The sequence below is a fragment of the Chroicocephalus ridibundus genome, chromosome 4 (genome assembly GCF_963924245.1).
Source record: "Chroicocephalus ridibundus chromosome 4, bChrRid1.1, whole genome shotgun sequence".
NCBI classification, from domain to species: domain Eukaryota; kingdom Metazoa; phylum Chordata; class Aves; order Charadriiformes; family Laridae; genus Chroicocephalus; species Chroicocephalus ridibundus.
The window spans coordinates 52,029,691-52,051,180 of record NC_086287.1 but is presented as its reverse complement, the minus strand read 5'-3'; the positions used below and the strand labels follow the sequence as shown (position 1 = coordinate 52,051,180).

The window sequence follows — 21,490 nt, the reverse complement described above, 5'->3', positions numbered from 1 at the left end:
CTCAGAGCTGGGTGCTTTCACTAGTGATGTGCACGCACAGGATCCATTTCACTCTCACACCCACCACCATAAAAGTAAAGACAGGGTGACACCTGTAGCTCCTGAAGCACTTTTTAAGCCTTACAATTGACAAAGCCGTATTCAGAAATGCAAAAATTACCAGGTTACCACCTCTCTGAGCTTGTGCTGTGGAAATCATACACCTACCCAACAACATCTTTTAAAAACAAGGTATGCACAGCTCATAGCTGCCGAGACTGATGCAAAATTGTGTCACGAGAACACAAAACTGCTCCTCACAGCACTGCTCCCCTGTCTCCTAAACATTTCTCCAGAGCCAAGATTCTCCAACCCTATCCAGTCAATAATTGCAGCTGCTCATAACTACACAATAGGCTGGCATTTGCAAGTCTGAAAAAAAAATATTAATGTGGGAATGCCACAAGCTCTTCTTTTCTATTCAATTGATTTCTCTTCCTCTTATTAAATATTAAGTCTTTCTTTAACCATATAGGAAAAAATCTGTGTATCTAGCATAGTTCTTTTGCCTGAGTTCCAAAGCTGGTGAAATACCAACGTGAAGGCTTTAGCTACTCTTTTTACTAGCTAGTGGGTTTTGAATACAATCCCCTGCCAAGCTTTCTGCTCCATGTGTCAGCTCCCTGCTACACACATGTGAAAACAGTACTAATTACCCCAGTTAGGGGCTCTCCTGCACTATGCAGGATACCCAATAAAAAACTGTGAGCTTGAGTCAGCAGCGGTGGGTTAACAGGTCTAAGTATACACAGGTCAGAGGAGCAATGACTTGCAGGAGAACCAATTACATAGGAATGGTAAGAGGAATAACGGAGGCTGGTAAAGGACAGGGCTGGTAAAATGAGTGAAAGAAAAATAAGAGAGGGAAAATGTAGGCTAAATGCAAGGTAGGTCCCATCGGCAACTCTCCTGGCATGAGACATCACATCAAAATGTTCCTACAACTTTTCTTCAAAGAATGTCTTAGTTCAGCCCAGTACACTCTTCAGAAAATATTTGGTGCTTTGGTGTCAAGGTCTTGAAGACACCTCTAGAGAGATACATTTTGCCCAATATCAGAGAAACTCTCCTTATCATCCAGCTGTCCTAAAGGGAAATTGAAGGCATAGTGTTGATGATTTGTGCAGTGGCTGCCTATCACAAACTAGACCAGGGAAAAGAGGTGAGGTACCAAATGCAAAGTGGTGGCAGTACCTTCACTGCTTCAGAGCTCCCAGTCAACTCCTCATTGACTCTTGGTTATCCACATGCCCCAATATCCATCTGAAACCAGCACTGGCTAAAAGTCAATGTGACCTACCTTAATTCAATGTTAAATCCATCTTGAACATGAATAGTCCATTCGCATTGTGCATTCAGCGGGTAACCCTCTAGCAAAATCTGACCTCTAGAAGCCCGAAGAACCTGCCCGCACCCTGAGGAGCAAAAGAAGAAAAAAAATCTGTATAAGGGACCTTCAAGAGGCATTTGAAGACAATACATATAGCAAAAACACTGGAATGAGAAGACAGAATGGCTTAGGAAGATACACACTTTCTTACAAGGCAGTATATGAAATAATGGGACAGCCACACTATGGCTATAAAGAGTTATGACTCAGAGTATCGTTTAGGTGAAGAGCACCCTTAGAAAAGTTTTAGTTGATTGCTGGTTTGCAACACAGCCCCATGAAACCATTTCTTACAGCTTTTGTCCCATGCCTCATTAAGCCCACCCACCCACCTGGCTGACACTCCACCTCAGAACAGTTTTGATGGATCTCATGTTGACCTGTGTAATCACTGAAGCTGAGGAAGATGGTAGGAAAGCACCAAAGGTACAGTAAACATTTGAATTAGCTCAAGTGAGTAAAACAATGAGAGGAGGAGCCGTTGCACCCAACATCATAGTTTCAAGTCCTTCACAAGGAGATTCTTGGAGGAAAAACAGCTGATGTATTCCTAAAGAAGACATCTGTTTGTCCTCAGGATTTACCACATCATCCTTCAATGTTAATGACACCATGCCAATGGAGACATATAACCATCACAGCTCCTCCACCAATGACTTAATGTAACACATATATAATACACAGTCCGCATCCCTTCTCTCAGGTTCATTCCTACCCTTCCTCTCCTCCTGTCCCACTCTGTCTGTGTCACTCTCAGCATTTCACCATACTATGAAATGTACTTCAGTGCCCAGTAACAGAATAAGATGAAATACTCTGGTCATTTCAGCGCAGTCTGAGAAAACCATCTGAAGATAATGACCTGAACAAACAGCAGATAAGGTCACACATTGAGGAAGCAATATCTTTTCATGACTATCCTGCAGCTGTCCCTAGGCAGCTGTCAAAGGATAGTTGTCCTAATTCCTCATCTTGGATGCTGAACATTTTTAGCTCAGAGAGTTCTCTCACCTTTGGTAACCTCTACCTTTCCCCCAGCTATAAAATATAGCTAATGGTATTTTCCTCTGTGCAAGAGGCAAAGTTGTTTAGCGATCTTTGTAGAACCTTCTGTGATCTGTAAATTCAAGTGCTAGCAAAATTATGCACCAAACAGAGATAATTTCTCAGTTTCTACTTTCCTGAGTATGTCTTTATGAATGGCTACATTCCCTGGTAAGCCTGGTTGCTTTGCTGGGGGATGAGGCTGTATCCGTAAGCCAGAAATTGCAAATGAGTCTAAAAGCATCGCCAAACCAGGGAACTCTGACAGGCTGCGCACCACAGGTAATGAGGATAAGTAAAAAGACAAATAACCCAAAAGACCTCCACAGCAATTCTCTTGCTTTTTTTGCCTCTTTAGTCCAACAGGAAGCCCTGCTCCTTCCATCTGTTTCCAAAGAGGGACGTTAAACTTTTAACCACTAACACAGGATGAATGTTTCCTACTGAAATGGTGGGTTTTAATACGCACCTCAGGGCCCTTCCTTCCTCTGGGAAAAGAGGGTGACAGTGACCTGATTTGGTGAAGTACCAATTTGCGGTTCTCATTGATCTCAGTGTCTGGAAATCATTCCTGCTGCATCTGGTCTATGGGGAAACGTGAAAACTGCAGGTCAATTACTCCTCTTTCTTCTTAAGAATGTGTTGCTCAAATGAAATATTCTTTGTTCATTTACCCTCGGTTACCCTTAATTAAGCAGGACCCAAGGAAACAGAAATCCTGCTCAGAAGAGTTCCTCAAAAGTGTTTCATTCTCTGTGGCTTGCTTAGTTCCCTCTGTAAAAGGCAAGGATTAATGACTGTGCCCAGCAACCATATTAGGATTCAGTGAGTACAGCAGGATCCGCTGTGGTGCACATGATAATGCTCCTTCCCACAGTAAGAAACAGGACCTTGTGCTGCTGCTGGCTCCTGCCTCAATAACAACCTGAGACAAAGCTGCTAGAAATCTTTAGATGGTTTGACAGGGAGCTTGGACCACCTCAAAGAAAGTTACCCTTTCATCCTGAAGGGCTTTTGAGTTTCTGATGCATTTAACAAAGGAAAGCCAAAGAACTGGTGCAATGAGATACTTGTGTGCACAGCATATTAAATGCATGTTTCTGTTTGCAGTTGTACAGCCCAAACTCTCTGAACACTGGTGCCAAGGAATAAGGTTTGGCCAGCAAAGCACGTGGCTCAGAGGCTAAAAAGGAGCCATTCAATGACCGCCTCCAAAAGAAAGTTCTCAGATCTACTGCCCTTCGCCACACGAAGCACCTTTGCAATCACATCAGATCTGTAGTCTTGTATCTCTAGCCCTTCTAGAAGTTAGGCTAACTCCCCAGACCAAGAGTTCAATCATCTGTTGATCAAAAGGAGTCTTTTCTCTTCCCATTCCGAATCCGCAGGAGACCTGGAAAGCTATCAAAAATAATTTACATCCTAAACACAAATGCTGGCAATTTCTGCCTCATTTACAAAAAAATAATCCACTTTGGCAGAGTGTCGACATCCTTGTTCCGTTCCTGTTCGTGAAAAAAGGCGGCTTTCAGGACCACAGTAAGATTTCCTCTAAGGCTTGTTAGTAACAGAAAAGAAAACAATTCAGGAGACCTCTGAGTTGTAGCCCATGGAGTGGGATGGAGGGAGATGTCCTGAGGAGACCTCCCGTAAGAACTCATTATCTGCTGTTCAAGTGCTACAGCATCGATGTGGGGCTCCTTCAAAGGTCAAGAGGACTGAACAGAGGAGAATGAGAGTAAAAACGTTACTGGTATTCAGAAACAGGCTGATACGGGAAGGCAGCTGTCACTTGTCACGCCTTGTTGATCCCTGTTGCTTGTTGGCCATGTGAAACACTCATGTTTGCAAAGTCTTCAAAACAACAAGTACTGTTGTTCATCGCAGGGACTGCATGAAGTAGGTGTTCTGAAGCAACGTGACAATCGGAGGTTGACAAACGCTGTTGGAGTGTAGGGTATAGAAGAACGGTTCCTGCAGGGTCATTTTTCTTCCAGTTTTAGATTCTGATGTGCCTTTTAGAGCACGATAGTCCAATCCAATAAACAGTCCCATTAGGAAATGTCCCCATACCCAATTAACTCTATTCAGCGTGCTTTTTCCTCATAACATTCCTCTGGACTACCCTATACCATTTCTCTTTTTACCAAACGATATGGTGTCTTTTGGCTGTTTTTCAGCCATGTCCATGTGTCTGGCTATGCCAGCAGACAGTACAAACTAGATGGCTGCGTGGGCTGTCCCATGATACTTCCTTGCCACAGCCCTCCAGGCACATCACCATTTTTGCTGGCAATTCCCAGAAACGGCTCCCAGGGCCCACCCTGCCCTCACAATTGCAGGCTCCCCTGGGGGTAACCAGGGCCTGCCCCACGGCTGCCCTCCCACACCACTGCAGTATTAAATAGGCATTAATCCTGCCCATAGGCTAAATCGCGGCTGCGTCCTGCATCCCAGGCCCTTATCCCCTTGTGCCTACCCGCGCGGCCATTTCCCCACCTGTCTGACAGGAGCGGGCCTGGGGACGCGTCCTCCTCCGGAGCCCCCGTGCGCCACCTAGCGCCCGCCTGGCAGCGGTGCCGCGCGGCGCCTGCGGGCGGGCCGGGGCGCCTGAGGGAAATGGCGCGGCGGGAGGGCTGAGCGGCGGAGGCTGCGCGGCGGGAGGGGAGTCCGGACCGTGCCGTGCAGTGCCCAGGGTGTTTTGTTACGGCGGTCCGGTAGTGAAGGGATGGAGCTGGTGGGGTGCCTGCTCGCCCTCTTGGCCGGCCCCGGCGCACTTGGCCCCGGGAGCAGGAGGCCGAGGCCGGGGCCGGTGCTTCGCGGCAACGTCTGCCGCGCCCCGCGAGAGGGAGACAAAGGCCGGCACTCCCCGGGCGGCAGCGGCGGAGGCTTGGCCCGGAGCCCTGCCGGTAGCCCGGGGGCTGCCTGCCCACACCCCCGGCTCTCTCCTCCGCACCGGCCCATGCTCTGGGCAACCGCCCTAAAGCGTTGAGGTGTGGGCGGGGAGTGTGCAGTCTGCGGGTCGATTGCTTTCGGCGCAAGGGCAGGGTAGACGCGGGCCTCGCTGGGCAGGAGAAGGTAAAACGTGGGGAAGAAGCTCCAGCTGGGGACAGCTCTGCCCGGGGGAGTCCTCCTTTCTGGCCACTGCGGCAACACTGCTCCCCGCAGCTGCCGACCTGGTGTGGGGTGAAGCTTTGTGTGCGGCTTGTGACAACGACCAGCTTGGTCAGTGCAGGTCCTGTGTGCCATCCGCGCACTTGCTCGCAGAGGGCACCGGCATTTGCAATATAGGATAAAGTAGACAGATTACATCCCCCAGTTACTGTGGTTGCGCTGCCTTGTGTTTCTGAGATTTATTGGCACTCTCCCACTGGCAAGGCACCTGGGGCAGGCTGCAAAGTTCCAGATGTGATCCTACCTGCCAGGTGGCAAAGAGAGATGGCTGTCACTCTCCGAAATGAGTTGTGTTAGCACATCCACTGCTCCAGCAGCCAATGCGCGCTGTTGTTCGAAGGCTACTCACTGGCCACCCTCCAGACCCAAAGCCACATAGCTGTGAGCCTGCAGGCCAGCACTCTGCATGGACATGCAGCCTCTGCATGCCTGAGCTAAGGCCAAAAGTGAGATAGCCACGAGAGACAGAGCAGGGGAACTCAGGAGTGTGCTGGGAACACAGCTGTCCCCTGTGCTTCTCTTTAAGAGTGGAAGAGACAGTAGCACTATCTGCCCATCCTGCCATGCCTTTGAAGTACCAAAGAACCACACAAAAGAGACTACATCCTCGGTGTCACGCTGCTTCCCTCAAAAGAGCAAGGAAGGAGAGTAGGAAAAACACAGCTCTGCAAAAGTTCAGTATTGCAAAAATGTCAGAACAGACTCCAGCGTGAGGGTGTATTTGCTTTAAAAAACGAGTTGGCAGAGCAGGCTGAAATAAACTGTAGGTAAGGGATCTATTTGGGCAGAGGAGGAAGCTAATTAGCTAAGGATAGGCTAATGATTCTTTCTTGGCCCTGCTCTTGTAAAAAGTGCCAGGGGAGCTCTAGCATCAACCCAGAGCAAACTGGACTTTAAAGTGCTATTAGAAATCACATCATAAACTGCAAGGGATTCAACTTACGGAAGTTTATCAATTTCTGAAGCACCAAGGTTGAGTTAATCCTGTTGCTGAAACGTTGATTCCTCACATTCTGCCATTTGAAGCAATGATTTTATTTTTTTTTGCTTTCACCTCCTGAATGGTCATGGGCTTTGTTGGGAAATCAGGTTCAATCATTGCTTTAAAATCAGTGACTAAGAGGAGACAAGACTAAGGTGTGTAGAATAATGGACAGAACAGAGTAGGGAAAGCAGACTCTGCTTTCATCCCTTTCAGTGAAATGTGAACAAAGAGACAGCCAACAAAAATTGAAAGAGGGTTGATGAAAGGCTATACCTTCACCAGTGGGAAACTGGTAAAGGAAATATTAATCTTAAACTGCATCCAATTAGCTTATGGAATTCATAATTGAAAGATAGCATTGGGACCAAAAGCTTAGCAAAATCCAAGAAGCAGGAGCTTTTGTATGCTGTTGGGAAAAAAACCTTCAGATATTGCGACCAGAGCCTGAAACACTCCTGGTCCATCACGGCACTGTTAGCAGTTGCAAGACACTGTTTTCCAGAGCTGCCTTGGAGTGCATTGGAGCTGTGCGAAGGAGGAAGAGAGCACTGGGACTTCCTCAGGGCTAGTTCTGCAGCCCAGGGGTTGAAGAAGGACAGAGCAGAAGCCCTTTGATATAGTGGTTGCTCTTGTAAATGTTTATGCTTTGGTGAAGGCCTCTGGGGAATCAGTTATGCTGAAATATGTCCAAGAAATGCTGAGAATGGAGATTTCCAGAGGCACAGTAGTTAAAAGTTTTAAAATAAACCCAAACAAACCAGAAATTTAGTAGGGTCGTAACCTCCTGTGATTTGGGGCCCAGGTCAATCCTTAGCATATGAGCATTGGGAGAGAAGTTTTCCCCAGTGCAGATCTGCTTACTGCCTGGTCGTGTTAGCTCTCTCCTGCCTGTGCCCCTTGAAAGACTCACCGTACAGGACTAGCTGGAAAGGCACAGCATGGCTCTGGCTTTGTCCCACCGCTCGCTATCTGTGACATGCCTCCCTGCCCATGTAGGACACTTACTCATGCAGTCCCCTCCGTACCAGCCAGCTCTGCACTCTGCACAGTAGATCCCCTTGATGTAGAAGTTGTCAAGTGTCCCTCCCCAGGAGCCATTGCGACAGGACTTGCAGTTCTCAAAAATGGTGCAGCCTGAAAGGAGAGCCACTGCATTAGAGGAAAGCCAAAGTGGATTGTCCTGTGGGCAGAAGAGCAGCCTGTCTCTCTTTCCCACAAAAAATGCCAATGATGTTAGTGACTGCTGTGGTGCTGACAGCTTCCCCGCTGTGAACTGTACCCAACCTCCACCCCCAAACCCTAGGCAGTTCAGACTCTGAAATTTGGAGTCAAACTCCCAGCCTGACTCGTCCAAAGCTCTAAATCTCATTGCTGTGACTGTAAACGCCTCTCTCAGGAGTCTGAATGTGGATGCTGGTGCCACTCAGTCCTATCCTAAGTGATTCTGATGTCTTCTAACCTGGTCCTGTCTCCTGCTCTTGCCTTTCACTTTGCCCTTTCCTCCTTGCTAGTCGGAGTTCCAAGTCATCTCTCCTTTCTTGGCTTGGGGATGCAGATCATCCCAGAGCACCTATGAAACGTTCCTTGTGTGAAGCCAGCTGCAACATCACCCTTTGGCAGCTCCCAAGCCTGTCCAAGACACCCTGTGGACAACACTGCTGGTAGAAAGTGGTTGGTTTTTTTCTGGCGATGATGCTAGCTGCTGCACGGGCACCTGGCCAAGTGTCTTGCTACTGTCAGCAGAATGACAGAGGGAGTTCCTGAGGAGATGTGGGGCAATCGCATGCCTCAGGGAGGTGTGCCTGCCCTCACTGCTCCCCTGCCCAGCAGCTACCATTATGTACTGATGCCTTGGCCAAAGATCTGCTGTGAACACAGTGTGGCCCTAAGCATACCTGGGTGGATTAAGCAGGAGTCACACTCGTTCTCCTCGTTCCTGCAGCAGGGGATTGTGTAGCCCACTCTTTCTTTCTGTCCTGGGCAGATGCACTCAATTTGGTCGTATTCGCAGCACTCCCGACACATGATATTCCACTCGGCGCCTGGGCAGTTTTCATTGATCACTGTGTACTCTGCAAGCAGGGAACAGAGAGGGGGACACACAGAAATAATCCATTATCTGCCGAGGATTGACAGGATCTATTATTCAGCAATTGTCAGATCATGTGTGGCATGAGGCTGGCCAAGGTCTTTGGCCCAGGAAATCCTAAACTACATGGTAACATGTGGCCAAAACGTTAGCTTGGTTTGGGTGTCTAAAGGACACCCAGGCAGCTTTGCAGTGCCAGCCAGAGGAGGCAAACAGAAAAGAGGGAAGGAATATGTTCACGTCAGTCTTTTGACTGCAAGGCCTTCCCACTTCTGTGGTGAGAAAAATAGTTTAAAAAAACTACAGAGGATGACGTCACATGAGAATCTCTTACTCAGATTGCAGTATTGATTTACAGCCTTACATGCAGTATAGATTATTTAAACTATAACAGCATATTTTAGTTGTATTTCTGTTTGTGAATTTGCTACTCCTGAAGTCTAGAGCGTCCACGAGGAAAAGCCACTTTTGAGGCTGGGTTTTAGCTGGTTTAACTCCCTATTTTCACTCAGAAGCACACAGTGTTACACTCGGCTTCACTGCCAAAGGAAACAAGATTTTTCATTATTTTAAAAGTTTGGGTTTTCTGGCATTTCTCATATGGTAGCATTGTTAATATCTTTTTATTATTTAGCATAACCTCATATGATCATATTTAAGCTATGCTGGAAGTGCCCTTTTAGGAAATGACCTCAGATTGTGACTCCAGACGGCCACAGTAAGTGCAGATCCCATCTTTCTCCAACAGCATCCTGACTAAATTCTACAAAATGAAATCTGATGAGTGCACAGTGCTGTCAGTGTGTCTCCTAATCAGCTGACAGACCTGATGGGTGCTTTTATGGAGTTTGATGATAAAAAGAGAGAGTGCAGACTAGAAAGATGAGACATGAAGGAAACATAATGAGATGTCTCTTTCTTCTTCCCTTTCTCCTCCCCTGTTTTCTTTTTTTCTTTCATTGTGGTTAGGTAACATCCTTTTTCCTTTTGTTTTAAACTCTGAGTAACAGGGCTGCCTTGTCATTGCAACAAGCCATACATCTCTAAGGTGCAGCACTCCTGTCCGTGACTGTACCTGGCTCCCTTCTCACACTGCTGCTTTTTGTTTCATTGCGCCTCATAACCTAATTACTGTGTCTGCTGGAGCTCCCTACCATTGAACCTTGCCCCACTGTCTCACTTGATTCTTCATGACCTCATGAAGCCTGGGTCCTGGAAGCTTATCTTTTCTCCTAATGATATTTACTGACTACATATAGAAGTGACCACCAAACTGTTTCTTATTGTTTTTCCTTTTGGCTGGGAAATGAAATTCAGCCCTTCATGCTCCTCAGAACTGAGCCTTTCCCTTGTGCCTGGTGTACTGACTGGGGAGAGTCCACTGCCACTCTGAGTTTGGAAACCAGGAGGCGGTTTGTGCTAATCCTTACTATTCCCCTGTTCCCCCTCCTCGCCTCCATAATCATTCCAAAAAGAAAAAGAAAACCACCTCTGTCATTCAGTAAGGTTCTGTAATTTTTTATTCCAATAATAAATTCTTGCATAAAAATAGCCTTAGTGTTTAGCAATTATATAGCCTTTTGCCTGTAGACCTACAAAGTCCTTTTTCCAGATGGGAAACTGAAGCAACAAGGGAGGTGAAGTGACTTTGCTCAAGGTCCCAGAGAAAAACAACAGCAGAGCCAGGAATCAAACTCATGCCTTCTAATTCCCAGAACAGCAGTCAATCAACCTGGCCAAGTTGGGACTTCTTAACCTATGGCTATTATTCTTTTTTAATGAAGCCATTTATCTATGAACTGTATCTGATTCAGATTCCAGAGCAAATTGATTACACGTGTCTAATTATCTTATTAGAACTGACACTCAGTTTGACACATCTCACCATACATGACTGAAAATAGCTCTTTCTGTGATGTATGGGGGTGGAGGTCTCACTTCTTGTTGAAGGAGGATTCCTCAAAGTCCAAGTAATGAATAACTGCTCAACACTCAGGAGCTTTTGCAAAGCTTCCTTCAAATTCTCATGTTTCCCAACTCAAGCTAGAAATCTAATTTCTCTCAAGATTGCTAAAGCTTATTAATAAAATAGCTATATCCATTTGGGTTGTATGTATAAATTCCCCAAGAGAAATTGCTATCTGTAAAATGATCCAAATGTTCACAGGCAAAGTTGCACTGGGGTGACTAACGCATGTCTCCATCCTTGCAGGAATTCAAAACCTGGCAAGGTAAGGCTGCTAACAACACAACTCTGAGAAACGGGCTGGACCAGATCACCTCCAGAGGTGCCTTTCAACCTAAATTTCTCTATGCTTCCATAAAATACTACACGTGTGTTTGTCTGTGTGTAGAGGGAATGTGTGTCTGCTTATAGATATTTATTTTTACATGTATAGCTTGTGTACACAATGGGGCCAAAAAACAGATACCACACTTATTCTTGGTGAATCAAATGGGTGTATTTGTAGCGTAAGTTGACTTTAAGGTAATATTTAATGTTAAGATGGGAGCAGCAGATCTTGGCCCTTAAAGAATGTAAAAATACATTTGCTGCTTCCTAGAAATGCTGTTTGCTCACTTCTTGCCCTTGTCTGAACCAAGACAATGAAAATAAACTGTCTTTTGGTTTTCTGACAATGTAATTGCCTTTCAGGTTCTCAGGTGCTGCAGTTTGGGCAACACATATAGCCTCGACAAGGAAATTTGTGGATTTGAGATTTTTTTTAAGTGTTCCTCTCTGGGATTTTCTTCACAGAAACCATTAAACCTATTATTCTGAAGTTTTGTAAAAGCTATTCTTTAAAGAAATTTGTGTGAAGACTTTATGCACCTCTAATAATGACAGGATCCCTTTTGTTTTGCATAAGTATCTTTCCCTCAGAAGTTTAAAAGGCTGATGCACAGAGACGCTAGCGTGTGTAATGAATGTTTGTTTGTGTTACCGAGCTTAGCCTGAACTCCAGGGAGGAAGAGACATAACCCTGCTCCCCCTTGTGCGTTTGGGGAATGGTAACCGCTGGCAGCTCCCCACACCCACACTTGGCCATTATGACCCCAACAGAAGAGAAGGAGGCAGAGAAGAGCAGGGAGAGATTTATTGACTGAATAAAATACTGTAAACCAGGCCTTGGCCAGCTGTGGCAGAGATAATTGCGGGGTGCTTTGTGGGCTGGACTTTGATAATCCTCCAAAGCAGGCAGCCTAGCTTGTAGACAGTGGCTGCGTCTCCCAGCATCAAACATAGTCCAGAAAGTGGCTTTACTTTATTTTGGGAGAAGCAGGAAGAAGCTGCTTGACAACCCATGCAAAATATTTAGCTGAAAAGAACAAACAAGTCTCTAGACAGGCAAATAAACCGGTAATTAATTTAGGGGATTTTAATCATGGAAGAAAAGCTCATTAAATCTAGGCATAAAAAGCACACATGGAAGCAACTCAAGACCATGGAAACCAAGCAAGAAATGTCTGTGTTGGGAACAGACACAAACCTCTGGGGAGGTGCTAGAGGGAACACCATCTTGGCTCAGGAGCCTGGCAGAGCACACCACAACATTTCACCCAATGCCTTCAGTCCACCCTGAGGGACAAGTGAGGTGGGAGACGAAGACCGAGGCATACATGGGTGGCTGGTAATTCTCATGCGTTTCCAGGTTCAGATGGCAACACATTCATACTTTTTGCCGACATCTGCACCTAGCGAGACTGCCTACTCCCTGTAGCACATTTCAGATCCTCAAGTCTCTCAGTGATGGATTTTGTAAGACAGCAGTAGGAAGGGATGTTTCCAATCAACGTCCTCCCTGTTTGCAGCATCACTCCGAGGGTTGAGTTACAGTGATGGCAATTCACCAAAGCGATGCTGCCATCTCCCCTGCTCCCCAGTGGTGAGCTAGGGCTTTGGAGGAGCCAAAGGTTCCTCACTTTGGGGAGCCCTCCTCGCTAACAGGTGGGCCTGAGCTTCCTCTGTTAAGACCTGTGCATGGGTGGTAAGTCGCAGCAAGGAGAAGATACAGCAGGACCACGTGGGACCCCTCCACACAGACGGCTGATCCTGCTCTGGTCTCCACTGAGCGTGCACTGGGAGCTGAGGTGCTGAAAAGCAGACGTGAAGAACATCTACAGAGAAGCTGGCACCGAATGAAACGCACAGCCAATTTGCTGAGTAGTTTAATGCTTACTGACTTCCCCTGTCAGTAACAGGACTTCAGTTTCTCCACAGATCCTCAAAACTGCAAAGGCAAAGCGTTTGCTCTTGGTTTTGACTTGAATCAGTGTTTTTGCATTTTTAAAAGTGATGCTTGTCTGCCTGCCTCTGTACCACGAACGTGCAGAAGCCAGTGAAGGGAAGGAGTGCAAGTAAGTTATTCCTGGTGCTGCAATAGCTTGAAGGGTAAATAGTTTTAATCTGATGGACTATCAAGCTTCTACTGTCATTCACTTTACAAAGTTGCAGCAAATCTAGCTCTGATTTGACTTGCCAGGCTCACCCACATCCCTCAATTTCTCTGGCCCAGAATTCCCTTTTAACTTCTTATTTTTGCTTCACCTTTTCAAAATGTGCTGACTTTCTTGGCCAAGGTGTGCTTGGTCAGCCTGGTGTGCAGCAGAGGGGCTTGAACAGTTAGCAATGTGGTCATCATCTCCCTGACACAAGTGTGTCTGTTTTTACTATCACCCTCATTGTCTGGGCACACATATGACTCAGCCATCTCCATCCTCACTAAACCTCAAATACTTTCCTGTTCCAAACTGTAGGGCTTCAGAAAATGAGGTGATAAAAACCACACAAGAAATTCTTCTGTTAGTACTTGGGAAGGTTCATGACGGAAGTTTGACAGGAACACTGTTTGAAATTGAGTGGAAATGCAACCTTCCAAAAGGCTAGTTTTTACCACACCATTCTGAAAAGACAGAAGTCTCCTTGTAAGATAAGTGAAGGCTCCACTAGCACTCACCCTGAAGACTGGAAATGTGTTACTTGTTCTTATGCCACTGAGTTTAAAAAGCATGCCCAAGTAATAAAAAATAGCTGCAAGGATAAACCATCTTAAAGCACTAGTTCTATTCGCTACAAGGTTTGCTGGAAAGGATAGTGATGAATCCTGTGGCATATACAATGAGCCCAGTCAAGGGAAAAGCAGAGACCTATCAGGGATGGAAAAACAGACTGATCATCATAACAAGCTATGCCTTAGAGCTCAGGAACAAAGGAAAAACTGCCAAAAGCCAAGCTGAGTTTGACCTTCCAAAGGAAATTAAAATAATAGCAAAAGGTTCATCAGCCATATAAAGAAAAAAGAAATAAGGGAAGAGGAAGAGAGACCCTTCATGTAGATGAAATGTAAGACAGTGGTGGAGAATGTAGTGAGTTATTAGCTTTCATTTTCAGGGAGGTTGTTTATGGGGAACCTGTGAGCAAGGGTTTGAGGGCGTGGAAACAAATAAAGTGTGATCTGCATATTAGTGAGCTTCTAACCAACTGCAGTTTGTACCTTGGGATATTCAAGTAAACCAACTTCAATTTTGGTTTATCTTACTAGGTCAGGCTTAAAGCTTTGGTGATTCGGGAACAAATTCACAAGCACATTGCTGCCTCAGGGGTGGGTTAGGCAGCTCATCATGGTAAAACTTCAGCTTCAGCACACTTTGCCATGGTGAATTTGTCAGTCATAGATACCTTGCTAGAAAGAAAGGGGATTTCTGTTCCAAAGGTCTGAGAGCTGGGAAAATTATAAGGCTAATAACTAAGGTAAATTGAAGCAAGCCTGATTACACCAATTAACACTTCTTTGGAAGAATGACTGTTTTAGGCTGCAAGTCACTTTAAGCCGATATAGGCCCATGCTGCTGCTGAGATGGGACACCTTCCTCCTTTCTCTCCCTGGCTTCCCATACCCACTTCTATCTTTGTGCTGCCATTAGTTGCTATGTGGAGGGATCAGAGGACTGATGCAGCAGAAAAACAGTTTGCCATCTCCATCTGTCCTTGGGGGCGGAAAAAATTTACAACCTACATGTGCTCTACAGCCCTCCAAAAGTAAGAGCACCTTAGGACCCTGAGGGATGTATATATTTATCATAACTCCTGAAAGATGAAAGAAAGTGCGTTATAAGGACATCCATATCTTGGTCTAAACTGATGTAACTTGCCATCCTACAAGTCCATTCTGTTATCCTGCAAAAATGAGTTCTCCTTCCCTGCCTCAATTTATCCATCAGCACATTGGTAAGACATTACTTAGGCTCAAAGAAGCATTATTTCAAGTTGCTTTGAAAAGTGCTGTACGAATTAACAGTGCATTGTAAATAAAAGCAGATATGAACAGATATGTCTCTAAAATTAGAATTGATAGAGTATGGCTTTTTTCAAAGTGATTATTCAACCAGTCCATATTCCTCTGATGAGAATATGCCCCTTTTTAATTGATTGTATTTTAATTTTTAAGCATGATGCTCAATAACAATTACTGCCTTCTGCAGAAGAAACGAGCACTTGATTTTGAAGGAGCAAATATCTTAACGCTCTTATTAGGGCGTGTTGGGCCACGTAATAATTTTGAAATGAAGCTTTCTCATTTAAAGAAAAAATAGCTCCAACAGAGGTGAAATCTAGTAATAGCTAACATTTTCTTTAGGTCTGTCTCCTGTTTATTACTGTTTTATCCTGCTCCTTTCTTACTCAGCTCTACTGTCATTGCATGGATATGAAAGCTGGGCCCCAGCCCATAGGTATCATGTGTGTGGACGTTAACATTAACAACAAGAACTCTGAGCACACAGGAGATCTAGAATTTGTCAGCTGGAAATGAGAAACATATTGGGTGAAACTGACTCTCTATTGTGATGAATAGTAAGACTCTTCTTTGATTTCACTAAGGCCCGGAGAAATAGACTTTGGAAGGGAAGGTTTGTTCCCTTTAAGATGCTTTTACTGGGGCTCTTGGAAAACGGTGTACCCCAAACCATTAACAATGAAGGAAACTGCAGGTTTCTTAACCTCTTTTTGCCTCAGATAACCTATTGTGCAAATCGTGCCTTTTTTCCTAATAGATGTGTTAATAGGATGGAAGGGATAATGCTGTCTCTAAAAACACTTGCTTCTCTTTAGAAATCATGTACCTATTATTCTTTTTAGCAGCTGGGATAATTAAAGGAGGAGCTAAAATACATCCCCATTTTAGTTTTACTCGGTGTGTTTTCTTTATGGGTTGCAGACCTTTGCTGCATAATTAGACTGCTTCTCCTAGAGAGTCCATTAGCATCCTTTCCTGGTCATTAGTGTATGCTTTCACACAGCAGTAGGAGTTGGGGGGGGGGGGGGGGGAGAGAGGGGAAGAAAAGGAATTCTATTTTAAAAAATCAAAACCAGTGGATGAACACAGGGGGAAATCTACTATACTAAGGTGAATGTGTCCACTTAATAAATGTGCATTAACTCAACTGTCCTTTTTAAGTGCCAAGTGCAGGATTGTGTTGAAAGCAGACTAAGCTACTACAGAAAATATATTCTGTTTAAGAAGTGCATTAAAAACCTGTCTAGTGTAAGTACAACCGTGTTCTGCTGGATAAGGCCACTCTTGTCTTAAGCTCTACCTTTTTAACAATTCAGATCATTTTTCACAGAGAAAAAAATCTTAATGCACATTCTCCTTTGATTCAGGAATTCCGGTCTGCCTAATGTTTTCAAATAGGAGGGTCTTTATTCCAGGTTTACTGTTGTCATGTAGTGTTTAGTAGATATAAATTCAGAAATAAATAGTCCTGATGTTGTTCCTGATAGGCCATAGGTTTGCTTCATTGTGCTTTTACAGTAGTGCCTTTTTTACATTTGTAAGCTTCTATTCTTAGCTATGCTATGACAATCAAATCATAAACTCACAACACTTCTCCTGCAAGGAGAGAAAAATTATTAGTTCAATAAAAAAATTATTTCTGAGGTCTCCATCAGGTCCTTAACAGGATTTCCCATGTGACTTCCAAAGCTTGTATCTCTCTCCACACTGCCTCATTTTGCTGTGTCCATGTTAAAAATCAAGTATCTTGGTGTAAGTAAAAGGAAAGCCAAATAAAAATTGTGCTTCCTCTTTGTGAGGTCTAGACTTTGCCCATCTAAGCTGTATGACGGTGGGTTAATGCAACACCAGCATTAACACAAATAGCTCTAGGATTTTCTGTTTCCAGTCTTAACTGAAAACAGGATTGTCAATTTGGTCGTTCTAAGACTGTTAAAGCCTCAGTAATCCCACTGCCCCTCAGCCAACATTGCCTCAGTTGTGATGCCCAACCGGTTGCGTCATTCCCGCCATTTTCCACTTTCAATAAACCTGCGTGCCCTGCAGCCCCTCCTCTTGGCTGCTCTACCCACTGCTGCAGAGAGTACTGACAGGTAGCTCTAGGGTAGGATGCTCGCTCCTATTGGAAACTTCCCGTTCCCTTTCTCCCTACATTTCAGCAGCCCTTGTTCCCTGATGGTAAGCTGTAACATGCAAAATAGAGGCATACTCCAAACCTCTGGAATCAAAAACTCTACTCCTTTCCCCATTGCCTTGTACCAAGATGCCCTTATATCCCCTCCTTTCCCTTTAGGCACAGGCTGGTTGAGCCACAGGCCCAGAGAGCTGCATCGTGTGTTCATGCTTTCACCACATTTCAGACCCAGTTCCAGTTTAAACCCCGTTCTCCTCTGCATGCATCTTCCCCTTGCCTTCAAAACACCACACAGCTTCCTTTTACTCTCTCTTTTTGTCATAGTTGGATTTAAATTACAGGCCATCTGTACCACTAGCCAAGATGTTTTTAGCATCTAAAGCAACCTGAAGAAGTCTGCCCTAAACATCCCCCTCCTTCGGTTTCTTCTCTATAATTTTGAGCTGGCATTTGTGATCTTATTATCAGCACTGTGGCCTTGTGTTTTTATCCGAGAAGGGCTGTGACAGGATAAGGGCAAGGCTAAAACGCAGAGATTGTCACATTACCCTTCAGGCCTTGATTTCTTTCTGGGATAGAGGAGTTTATTCCGGCTGGAAAAATTATACTAGTGTGATCAGGAAGTGATTTTGTTTTCTCTGTGCTGCAAGACAAGGAACAGGAACAGGTAATGAACGTAGCACTTTTGAGTTAGTGACAACATCAATGATGTTAGAGAGCCCAGCCATTGCTAATAGGGTCTGGGGGGCAAAGCTGGACTTCTGCAATAGGGGAGAATATTTGGGCATCTGTGGAGAAGCAGCAGCAACGGTATTGAAATTCATGACCACATAACATGAAAATGTGCTTGTGTTATAAACATGGAGGAGTGGTGCTGGACCCATCTTGAGTGCTTGCTTGCTGTAATGGTGTGAGACCTGGGAACATATTGGCGGTTTATTTGCAGTTCATGTTGCCCAGATAGAAGTAGTCCACACAGACAGGAGCAAAACCCCTGAGCCTCCATCTCAAATGTTACTCCTCGCAGCTCCTCCGGGGTGTGTAGTCCAGCCCTAACCAAGGACTGCAGATACCCTTAGGCTGCCAGCCCTCCGTCCCTGCTGATAGCTTGCCACCCTGCCCTGTGGCCTCCCTCCCTGTATGCCCCTGCACTCTGGTCCTGCAGGAAGGAGAGGTGCATCCATGACCCCAAGGGAGCTCGTGCTGCCAGCAGCACCTGCACGACGCTGCAGTGGTGAGGGCTCCCTCTGAGGTGATGGAAAGCCAAATCCTGGGCACCAGCAGGCTTGCAGGGACTCCTGGGAGTGCCCTTGAGGTGACCTTGGGGTCGAGAGTGAGGAACTTCAGCTTTTGTCCAAAATAAAAAGCAAGTCTCTTTCCCATTGTCCATGCTAGGAACCTAAACATGTGAACTGAAGTAACCCATTTGCTAAGATTGAATGCATCTGGATGCGTCTGAGTGCATCTGGCCTTCACTTCTCTAGACAGAGGCTGGAGGGGGAGGGGAAGAGAGGTTGGGAAGGGTTTAGATAGGCAGAAACACACATATATTTTTAAGGAAATATGAGTCACTTGCACTTCAAGTTTATTCCAAAATCAATTCCCAGACCTCCCCAACTCCTGCCCCCAACTCTTGAGGCAGGCCCTGTGCAACTGGGTGTGATAAATATGGATAAAAATTGGATACATCTGTGGGGAGGAGGCAAAATGTTATTTTCCAACCTGCCCTGACATGCTATGGCCACAGCACTTTTGAATTGCTACCCTGACTCTGAATGCCCCTCCCACCACTGCTGGAGGGGAGCTCCTAGTCCCCTCCTCATGCTGCCAGCTGTGTGCTGGGCAAGTGCCTGTGCCACCCCTCCACCAGCAGCAGGCCAAGGGAGGCACGAGGAGGAAGGAGAGGGATTGAAGGGGACAGCTTTTTTCCATGTGTCCCCCAGGCCCTTCTTGCACTGTTCCTGGCACATGAGGAACTGATATTGGAGGGGACCAGCATCCTCCCTCCCAAGCTCGCAGACCCACAGCCCTCAGGTCCTATTGCCCATCATCGTCCCTCCTCCTGCCTCCCCTCATCACTGCTTCCGAGTGGGCTCCTAGCAGTCCAGTGCCTGCCTGCTCTGCGGGCCCGCTTCTTGTCATGAAAGAGATGTGCTGCCCCCACAGCAAGAGAGATTTGTTTCCCACCTAGCTACAGCTGACAGCCCATGCCTAGGGCTGCTTTGCCACCAGCAGGGCTATTTCTGTGCCGCTAAGGCAGGTGTCATGGAGCCACCTTGCCTGGCCAGTGTGCAAGGTGGCACACGGCTGTGGACAAGCCACCATGGGCACAAGTCAGTTCAGGTGGGACAAAAGCGTGGAGAAACTGTCTGTGCTCGTGCCCCAGGGGGAAACTTTGTCAGGAGTTTAGTCCCCCAGTACAGTTGCAGGTGCTGGTGGCCAGCCTGATGGGCAGATGTCCCTGGTCACCACCTGTCACCTGCACGCTAGGCCCTGAGGGGCTGGCAGGGAAGGACACTGCAGAGGCAGGCAGACCCTCTGCTGTGGCCCCTGGAGAGGCAGACTCTGAAGTGCCGTCCTTGACACTGATTATTTATAGCCATTGCAATCAGAGGGCCCGCATACCTGACGGCTCCCCTGGTAAGAGGTGCCTACCTTGCGAGGAGAGCCACAATCTGTGGCAGCTTGAAGTGTAAGTGATTTGAGGGCACCTCACCTCCCAGTCCTTAGGGCTGCAACTCCCAAGAAAGCAGCCTGCGATGCTGACAGCGAGCTACTGCAAGCAGCCTCAGCCACCTCCAGGTGTAAACAGACCACATTTGTGGCCATAACAACAGCAAATTTGCACTCAACAGTAAATGCTTTTTGCTTAACCTTATCAAGAAGTAAGCATACATGCTGGTTCAGCAGAAACTAGAGCAAGGCTTGAGTATAAAAAAGATCGTTCTGCTTTAACAAGGCTTCCCCTTTGAAAGAATAATATTGGCAGAACTAAAGCTCAGATTGGAAACAATGTGTGGCTTTTGTTTTCTTTTTTTCCTTCACTTTTTTCCTTCCTTGCCTTCATTTTTGGTGTTGGGGCTGGAGAGGAAAGTCTGTCTTGCCAAACTAAACAAATTGCGCTTTACAATTCAGAGACTTAAATGCCTCTTTTTATCATCATTTCCTTAGCACTGAGTGTTGAGAGAAAAAAAAAGCAGTAGTAAATGAAGTGATTGCATACCATTTTCTTGATGGCCATTGGCAAACAAATCCAGCCAGTTGTTTCTCTTTAAGGCTATTAAGTTTTCCTGGAATTCATCCCTGGGCAAACCTCCCCCACACACACTCCATGCCGGCAAGAAAAAAATAAATAAAACAGAGCCCCTTCTTTCTATTATTACCATCCCTGCAGATCTCTCTGCTTCCCTGGCAGCACATGAGATCAAAACCCAGTGACCACACTGAAGGAAAGAGACTCATTCGTCCGTGCCGGTAACGCACACGCTCACTTACTGTACCTCTTGGCAAGCAGGAGATGAGCAGGAACTGGAGGAGAGTGAGTCCTACATGTGTCCAGGGGGCTCGCTCCATACTGCCCAGGCCGGTGCAGCGATGTGACTGCTTGGGAAGGGAGAGCAGGCAAACAGCTTTTACTGGGACCTCACCAGCTCCAGGCTGCAAGGGATCTCGGATTTCAGACCTCAGCTCGCTCTCATCCTCACCAGAGGGGAACTACCTTCAAGAGACTTCTCAGGCGTCCAGAAGCACGACGTCACCCCAAACCTCTCCAACTGCTGCCTTAACCCTTTCTGGACTCTGGCAGCCGATCTGTTTTCTGATGGGTTTATTGGCTCAGTGCTCAGCTCTGAGATAGCGATTTTCATCTCAGAAAGAAAGGTATCGTAGAGGAGGAAGAAACAGAAATGCGAATATCTATTTGTATGAGTCATCCCGGTTGCTGTGGGTGAGCTGAAGTTACGGACGTCTCCAGAAGGAGGCACTTTCTACATGCTCCCTTTGGGCTTGCAGGGGTTGATGCATCCCGGAGGTGCTTCCCCTGACGGTGGGGCTGGGCATGAGGTGGGTGTAGAGAGGGATTCTTGGCCCACGTTCCTGTGACCGGGCAGGCAGCCTGGCCGAGTGACCTGTTCCACTTCACAATGTGCTTAAAATAGACGTGCATTTCTATGGTGGGGCAGATGAATGAAGGAGGCTTACTAAAAGTTTGCTCCACAGTGGATGAAAACCACAAAACACAAAAGGAATCACTTGGCATACACGCACTTGAGCTAGTCAAAACATTCTTACGGAGTCCATTTCTGCCAGGAATTGCAATTTTGGCAATATTGAAACGTTT

At 46.1% G+C, this 21,490-nt stretch overlaps 1 protein-coding gene across 3 annotated transcripts in view; it reads right to left on the bottom strand.

The window, feature by feature from the left end:
• Window positions 1-21,029, bottom strand: part of PAMR1 (peptidase domain containing associated with muscle regeneration 1) — a 58,531-nt gene extending 37,502 nt beyond the window's left edge. For all 3 annotated transcript variants that reach the window (XM_063332297.1, XM_063332298.1, XM_063332299.1), the window contains exons 1-4: window positions 20,652-21,029; window positions 8,528-8,704; window positions 7,638-7,766; window positions 1,340-1,454 (exon numbers count right to left, since the gene is read on the bottom strand). In XM_063332297.1, coding sequence (XP_063188367.1) covers window positions 1,340-1,454; window positions 7,638-7,766; window positions 8,528-8,704; window positions 20,652-20,724 — 494 coding nt within the window. In that variant the 5' untranslated portion in view covers window positions 20,725-21,029. The remainder of the gene's footprint in view (window positions 1-1,339; window positions 1,455-7,637; window positions 7,767-8,527; window positions 8,705-20,651) is intronic.
• Between the last annotated feature and the right edge of the window lie 461 nt (window positions 21,030-21,490).